Source organism: Periophthalmus magnuspinnatus, chromosome 7 (assembly GCF_009829125.3).
Source record: "Periophthalmus magnuspinnatus isolate fPerMag1 chromosome 7, fPerMag1.2.pri, whole genome shotgun sequence".
NCBI lineage: Eukaryota > Metazoa > Chordata > Actinopteri > Gobiiformes > Gobiidae > Periophthalmus > Periophthalmus magnuspinnatus.
The window spans coordinates 9,093,892-9,101,951 of record NC_047132.1 but is presented as its reverse complement, the minus strand read 5'-3'; the positions used below and the strand labels follow the sequence as shown (position 1 = coordinate 9,101,951).

Genomic DNA, 8,060 nt, shown 5'->3' with positions numbered 1-8,060 from the left:
GATTCTTTTACTTTTAGTATTTTTTTACTCTGATCTCTGTACTTTTACTTAAGTAACAAAATTGAGTACTTCTTCCATCACTGCATGTAACATAACAGTTACTAAACCCGCCCTTTGGGACCACAGTGTCATTGAGATTCATATGCCCTCTGTGTTAGATCTTATACTCCATAAACACTTTGAAGTCGTGAGTGTAGTCGCTGTGACCTCTATATTCTCTCTGTTGTGTGATAATCGTGTTAGCTTAAGTCTAATTATCCGAGGAGTCCGTAACTTTACATTCAGTCCCCTTGTGTATTCAAAGCTCTTTATCCACACTTACTGACAGTAGTGAGTGAAGCAGGAGCAGTGACACATCCAACCCGGAGCAGAGGAGGTGAATCTGGGGTCAGGGCCAAACTTTGGAACAGAAAGAGAAACACAACCAGGAAATTGGATCATCTTTGTCAGCGAATCTCCTATCAACACATTAAAAAAAACTTTAAATCATTCATAATATGTGGGATTACTGGAGAGTGGTCAAAGAAGGGGAATGGGAAAATGAAGTACCGGTAGTTTTAAAGATGAGTTATGTAACTTTTCTGGTCACTGTGCATGGTATTGTTATGCATGGAAAGTTCCCCAGTGTGGCATTTAACCCCCCACACCAGAAAAGTTACATAGTGCACCTTTAAACAGTGTCAGTAGCAATGTGACAGAATCCAAATCTCACTGTATTATCATCACAGTATTCACCTATGATCACTGTTATTTTCTGAAACATTAATTTAAGGCAGTGATGAAAAAACAGTGTAACAGGTGCAATGATGGATGTGTGGTTTCTGTAGCTCGCAGACTCAAGATCATTTGCACCATTCTGGCTCTGCACATGTCTGCTGTGCTCAGTGAAGGTGAATGTTCGTATTTCTGTGCATTGTTTTAGGAAAAGTAGGACAAGACAAGCTGCAGGCTCTTTCCAACACCCGCCCACCGAATCTCAATATGCAACACGCACAAGTAAGTGGAGTCTATATAGAGACGCCAGAATACAATGAAGGGACTATATTCAGTTGTTACCACTGGTGCTATACACCAGGGCTTAGACTTCTGTAACTTCTCTGAAAGAGGCTGTCATCTGCTTGTTTCCATGGTGATGTTGTTGCTTTGCCTGAAATGTTCCAAAATAAGGCATTAAATGCGTCCATCACCATGGAGACAAGAAGGAGCCACCAGGCCAAGTGTTTGTTTGTTTTTTTAAGCAATATCAACACCTGTAATTGGATACACATTTACTCATCACATTAAATTAGTTTAATGACATTATTCAGGCAAAGCTATAACATTGTCAAGGAGAAAAGCAGGTGGCGGACTCCTCATCAAGAAGAGTTAAAGTGCAACTTTAATGAATTCTATTCACAAGTGCTGTCTAATTAGGACTTAAATTGTGTAATAGTTATCATTAGGTAATAATTTGCCATTAATACAGAAGGTAGGCTACATTTTGAGGATTTTCTACCTCGCAAAAGATATATTTTGTTTAATTGCTATGACAACAGTATTAATTTTTCCATCATTCGGAAACCCATGGATTTTTATATTAATTTACATTATCATTATGAGTAAGAAAATGTTGAACCAACACTTATGGTGACATAAAACAGAAGAAACAGCAGTAGGATTGGTTGTGGAGATTTTTTGTTAAAATCTACAACCACAAGTTACAACCTCAGAGTAAAATAGAACAAAGGCAAAAATAATACAAACCAGATCACATCAAATTATCGAGCACAAATTAAAACCACTGTATCACTGCCATTACTGAATGTAACTCTGGCTCGTTTTTATGGAAATAAATAAAAATTCGTATAACATGAAATGATAAAAAGTAAAATATTTTAAATACAAAATGTAAACAATCTTTTCATTACAATTCTGCTAAACCAGGTGCAAAAAACTAAAATATTAGCAGCAAAAGTCATTCAAATAAAGACGCGCAATACATTTTTGTAGAGAAATAACTCCATCTAGTGGTCAATAAACGCAAGGACTGTGTGGCGTCATGTCCTCCTTCTCTTTCTTGGCTCTGAAAAAAAAAATAAAAAAAATTGAAAACACAGTCAAAATAAATAAATAAAGTAGGGCTCAGCAACATTAACACCAAAAATAACTTATCGTAATTCATTATTTATTTATTTATTTTTTATATTCACTGCGTTGCTCTAAAATAACATAAAATACTGTTAAAAACTTAAGTAAAGTAAAATCATGAAACAATTATGAATGTATTGTCTTACCATCTGTGGCACTTGTACTGGCAGTAGGAATAGTATCTGTTGTTGTATTGGAACTTGACACCTGTAACAAATATTTAGGCACCCGCTGAAAGACAAAAAAAAGTACCGTAATATAAATAAGTCGACCAAAGTTCAATAATATTTGTACCTCTTAATTTTTATTTTAACTGTAACCGATGATCAAACTTAGACATTTTTTTTTCATATTTTTCTACTTATTACTTCATTTGGTGGGGTAGTAGCTGTAATAAGTATTCATTATAGATTTTCACAAGTCAACTGTCACTTTGTAAAGAAAAATAAACAAAAATACATAATTAGAAGTTGTTCCAAGTTCTAAAAAGGAAATAATTTATGCACAAGGAATTATAAACACCAAAATTGTCAAACTAGGGACATCTAGGCATTTCTTTGAGTTAAATCTGAAATGTAATCATGTCAACTTTCTTTTAGTGAAATTAGTAGTCTAACCTGGCATATGCAATTTAAATTTATAAGATCAAAATTAGTCACAAAAAATGTTGTGTTATAAACTTAAATGAATCATAATATAGTAATATAATATATAAAATAAAATGCTGTTTACCGTTATAGACAGAGGAGCAGTGGGGTCTCTGTTAGACCTGGTCTGGACCCTCTCACTGTGTCGTGTTGATCCTGAGCCGCTGTTGTTTAAAGTGGAGGGGCGGAGTCTGCTGCTTGTCTCATCGGCCTCAGACAAAATGTCCTCCAGCTCTCCATCACTGATGCCCTCCTCTGCAGCAAAACCATCTACAGGAAGAGAGAGAGATCATCATCTAGCAAACTACATGTTGTTTATGTTTACATTTTGTGTTTCAGTTGCCATTGCACATTTGAACATGACTGTTTTCCTAAACCCATTTTTCTATAAACCCAAAGTGCTCTCTATGGTATGATGTTACATGTGGATTCTAAATGAATAATGTTTCTTACCAGGCTGGTTCAGAGTGACTTCACATTCAGGACAGACCCAGGAGCCCTGTGGTCGTTCACTCACTGCAGGTCTTAGGCAGTTCATATGAAACCTGTGGGAAAAGGTTCAACATAATATTTACATTTCCATGGCTTTATATGAGACATGCCTCTTGTGCAGTGAGTCTCTGTACTGTCTTACTCATACACAGTCTATGATCTTACCCAGAGTCACAGTGGGAGCAAAGCAGCATCCTGGTCCTTCGGTCGCTGCGGCCACAGTTTTCACAGATCACGGCTAAACGCTCCTCCTCCAGCTCCTCAATGCATTTAGGTGGAGTGACTTTAATCTGAAGAAGAAAAAAAAACATTTTAGTTTTGCTATTTAAAAAACCCCAAACAGTGTTATTTCTATTCTCAGAGAAGAAGTTGTAATGTGCTTTAAAGTATGTAACTTTCCAGCGGTGGCATGTCACCTGCCCGATTCAGGTTTGTGGAGATGCAAGCCCGCTCACAGTAACCATCCATGATTGTCTCTTTTTTTTTTTTTTTTTTCACAACAAAAAAAAAATATATATTTTTTTTAAAGTCTATGTTTTGGCTAAAAGGTTACACATGGTGGCTTTAAATTGGAAGTGTGATGCACATATCAAGAGTAAAGTAATAAAAATATAATAAAATCAAATGCATTTGAGTATCAGTAAAACATTCAGTTCATATTGACTGTAGAAAAAATGATAAACTGTGATAAAATATTACGGCTGCATAGTAAGATAAAGGACAAATTATGGACTTAATTCAGGTGCAATTTATCAACTGTGCAAATAAAATCTTAATATTGTTAAAGTGAACACAATGGACAGTTACCTTCTTTTGAATGGTTCCTCTGGCCTGTCTTCTCTGGTGGATGATGGTAAACGTGGTTCGGTCCACAGGGCAAGTGTTGGCAGTCTGTTCAACCACACATAAATGGATCTATTATTTACGACTGCAGAAATGTTATCCCCACAGAAAAAAAATAAAATAAAAAATAAATAAAAAATAAATCAACTGAATTTCATAAAGCTGGTCAAATATTGGGGGAACACTTTACAACACTTTTTGGTCAAGGTGTTGATGTTACTTCTCACAGTGTCATTATGCAAGCCAAACCAAGGCGTTATGAATATGCATAAGTGCCTTGCTCAACAACACAACTAAGACCCCGTGTTTTGAGGCAGAGAGAACACTTGAATTAGCACTAGAATGAGTTTCTGTAGCTCTCTTCTGCTAACTAAAAAAGGTGAGACTAAATCAAACTTTTGAATGTTTTGGAGGTGTAAAGCAACATTTAAAAGTCGGTTTATCAATGAAAACGACCTTTACAAACACCCTAGACTAAGACCCACTGATATAATTGTCTGAGTAGTTAAAATGTACTGTACCTAAGGCTGATGACACAGTATGCTAGCTTACCTTGGACCACTGAACGATACATTCAAGACAAAATTCGTGCTGACAATTTTCAAGAGATCCCACGGCTTGTTCTTCAAATGGACCTAGGCAAATATAACACTTTTCACTCGAGACTTCAGTGTCTTCTTCAGCTGTTTGTGGCTGCTCCATATCTGATTTAGCGAGGGTTATTTGTCGTGCACATCAAGCTATTTGCAACCACAAATACTCGCTATTGTGAAAGTTTCTTTCTTTGCAGACCGCAAGAACTCACACTTTTAGGTCACTGAGGTTTGGTTAACCTATTCTGCGTTACTGTCGCACTTCCAAAAAGTAGAAAAAAAAAAAAAATAGTCTAGCCGCTTTTGTGACAGAGCCAAACAAATAAACATGGACATCTGCACGATATGTCCGAATGGTTAGCCACACTTCCGCCAGCTGGGAACCTACTTCCGCTTGATGTTTTCCAAAATAAAGGCACTTTTTTTTTTTTTTTAAACTTTTTTTTTAATTATAAATGTACCGACTTTTTGATGATTTAGATCTTGAATTAATTATTTTAACTACTCTAACTACAATGACAGAACAGATTAGATTAGACCTACAATAGTCCTCTTATAGACATGGTTTAGATTTGGTGGCACTCGGAAAGCCAAATATTTTCTTTGATGGTTCTTCCTGTGAAACGTTTGAGAGCCACTGATTTATTACATCATTGACAAGATTTTATTACGTTATTGGCTCAACATTATTATTCCATTATCAACTTATTACACTTAAACTTGGCCAGAATTATTACATTATTGGCTGTTATTATGCTACATGCACTTTTAAGGTTAGCACAATTAATTTGAAAGTAAATTGTATACCAATAAAAAAAACAAAAAAAAAAAACCCCAAACCCTGACCTTTATTTGGCGCCCTTTTGTCTTCATAGCCACAGAGACACATACCTAATCTTCCTATCAAAACCTACTTCTGAATGGAACAGGAAATTATACACCCCGCAGGTCTGCAGTTTCGTACAGATAAACATAGCACGTGCACAGAGACACTCCACCTCTGCAAATGCAACAAGTGAATCTGCTTTTGCTCAGCCCCGGCTGTGGGTTCAGTGTGGCTTTGTCATTCTTCACAGGCACTTTCTTTCCACAACGTGAGACGGTAAGTTAGACAATTTATCATAAGTTATTACATTTGTAGAATTAGGTTTTATATTTTGGAGACACTATAACAATATAATCCTTTATTTCAACAGTGTGAAAGAGTAAGCATAGTTCACATATTATTTAATTATTTTTATTATCTAAAATATTCTTTTGAGAAGTTTTGATGTCTCGTTGGAGAACATGACAGAAAGTTAGGTCGTTTTCCCAGACACAAATGTTTTTTTTTTTTTCCTTCAAAAAATGTATTTAATTAATGTATGTAGTTTATGACCATTGTAGTTTTGTTTTTGTCATTCTTTATAATGAATAAAATCACTATAGTCCATGAAAAAGTAAAGTTGAGGTACCAAAAATGGTACCCAGCTCTACTCAAAAAGTTAGGTAAATCTAAAAATAGTATATAACCTGTCAAAATAAGCACATTTTTGAAATCCATGTTTGTCTAATATTTTTCCAGAAACACACCAAGAACACATCTTCAAGTTCATTTTCAAACAACACTTGGATAAGTTACAATAAACATGACTAGTGCCAACTGCAGCGTCCCGTCTCCAGATGACCAAAACTATGAGTACTACATGTTTCCTACTGTTTCCATCATCGCATTGATCTTGGGTTTACCTGGAAATTTAGCTGCACTGTATTACTTCACTTTCAAGATAACATCACGCTCAGCTTTTAGCATTTATATCACCAACTTAGCTTTGGCGGACATTATGATCTTGTGCACTTTGCCATTTCGAATCCAATACCATCTGAACCAAAACAACTGGGTTTTTGACGACATCGTTTGCAGAATTACTGGGACATTATTTCATGCTGGGATGTACATGAGCATCTGTTTCATGACTTGTATATGTGTGGATCGCTACATGGCTACGGTCCATCCACATGTCTATTTAAAATTCCGTAAGGTTTGGTGCGCCATTGTGGTTAGTATTGTGCTTTGGTGCGTAGTTGGAGTCGCCATGCTTGTATTTGTGCTCATGGGTGAATTGAAAACTAAACCTCGAGGATCAGGACGCTATAGCTGTTTTGAAAATTTTGACCAAAAAGAATGGAAATCACGTTTAAAAGCTTTTAGCGTATTTTGTTTGATTTTTGGATCTCTGGTGCCCTCGGTAATTATCCTAGTTTGTTACCCAGTGGCGGCAAGACGGATTTCAAGGATAGGAACCAAAATAGCGCAAAAAGCAGTTGGAGTAATCTATGCGATACTGGCCATTACAGCCCTATCCCTTCTGCCTTATCATTTGGTTTATCTACTACATGTTTTAGGACACATTGAAGTCATTCAAAGTTGTTCTATGATAAACAGCATTCACGTTGCAAGGCGGGTAACCATTGCTCTAGCCATCTGTAACACCTTTCTGGACCCTGTGCTTTACTACATCACCACTGGACACTGCGAATGGATACACACTAAATTGTTCAACAAGAAGATTACGAGGAAGAGAGGAGTTTATGTAATATCCATGACATAATGTTTTGTACAGTAATAATCTTGGAGTATTCATGCCATGGGTTTCTGTTTCCTATTGTAGGCAACATTTTGAAGATTTTTCACTGCTGAAATGAGAATTGTTAAGTGTAATGTCATTTCCGGTCCCAGCTGACTGAAAACCTGATTTATATGAATGCAAACATGAAAACAATGGGTTTTTTTTAGCAAACAGCACATCTCGTGGTAAAAAACTGCTTGCAGATGTTTAACGTCAACAATGATATGATTATTACATCATGTAATTAAACACACATTTTTGAAAGGTAATTGTCTCTTGTTTGATGAATAAGGAACGCAGCACTGTGGCATTTTGTCAAACAACAAACCTAGAAATCTGCGCTGAAGTTGCCAGTTGGACCTGGAAGTGATATCATCATTTAACTAACAATCTCAGTATTTTGCTTGGAATTGTTAATCACTACAGCAAGAGTCCCAATTTTTCATCTCTTTGAAACCGTGGCTATAATTATAATGTTATTTTGGGATATGGGCATTTACTGCTTCTGTTTAATACAGCATTATACTCAAACTAAGACTTTGACCCATCCACTGCTCCTACTGGTCAGCCTCTGTCGTCCTCTGTGTGAGTGACAGGTGAAATTAACCAATCACAGTGAAATGTGAACCATCAGGAGTTGAAAATGATTCAGTTACCTCTGAAGGCACGAATAGTGAGAAAATCTTCAGAAAAAGTGAAAAAGTTGTGAGACGTTTAATATTGCAAATAATGTTACATATGTAAATAAT

The 8,060-nt window shown here is 36.1% G+C and overlaps 2 protein-coding genes across 2 annotated transcripts; one reads left to right on the top strand and one right to left on the bottom strand.

Annotated features, from left to right (window-relative positions):
• Window positions 1-1,271: 1,271 nt before the first annotated feature.
• On the bottom strand, window positions 1,272-5,044 carry LOC117373980 (PHD and RING finger domain-containing protein 1-like). The gene is made up of 7 exons (XM_033970113.2): window positions 4,662-5,044; window positions 4,074-4,157; window positions 3,432-3,556; window positions 3,228-3,319; window positions 2,860-3,044; window positions 2,274-2,358; window positions 1,272-2,062 (listed from the first exon to the last, which is right to left on the bottom strand). The coding sequence occupies exons 1-7, from the start codon at window positions 4,809-4,811 to the stop codon at window positions 2,037-2,039; spliced, it is 747 nt and encodes a 248-aa protein (XP_033826004.1). The 5' UTR covers window positions 4,812-5,044; the 3' UTR covers window positions 1,272-2,036.
• Window positions 5,045-6,286: 1,242 nt separating this feature from the next.
• Window positions 6,287-7,768, top strand: LOC117373795 (lysophosphatidic acid receptor 6). Its single transcript, XM_033969901.1, has one exon. It carries the CDS (start codon window positions 6,331-6,333, stop codon window positions 7,291-7,293), a length of 963 nt encoding a protein of 320 aa, XP_033825792.1. The 5' UTR covers window positions 6,287-6,330; the 3' UTR covers window positions 7,294-7,768.
• The last annotated feature ends 292 nt before the right edge of the window (window positions 7,769-8,060 follow it).

What these genes read in the sequence shown, in the direction of transcription:
- LOC117373980 (XM_033970113.2), bottom strand. Translation starts at nt 4,811, where the DNA reads ATGGAGCAGCCACAAACAGCTGAAGAAGACACTGAAGTCTCGAGTGAA. An exon ending in GTATCGTTCAGTGGTCCAAG is followed by an intron (nt 4,158 to 4,661) that starts GTAAGCTAGCAT and finishes GTGGTTGAACAG; the next exon opens with ACTGCCAACACTTGCCCTGT. An exon ending in GAGGAACCATTCAAAAGAAG is followed by an intron (nt 3,557 to 4,073) that starts GTAACTGTCCAT and finishes TTTCTTCTTCAG; the next exon opens with ATTAAAGTCACTCCACCTAA.
- LOC117373795 (XM_033969901.1), top strand. Translation starts at nt 6,331, where the DNA reads ATGACTAGTGCCAACTGCAGCGTCCCGTCTCCAGATGACCAAAACTAT.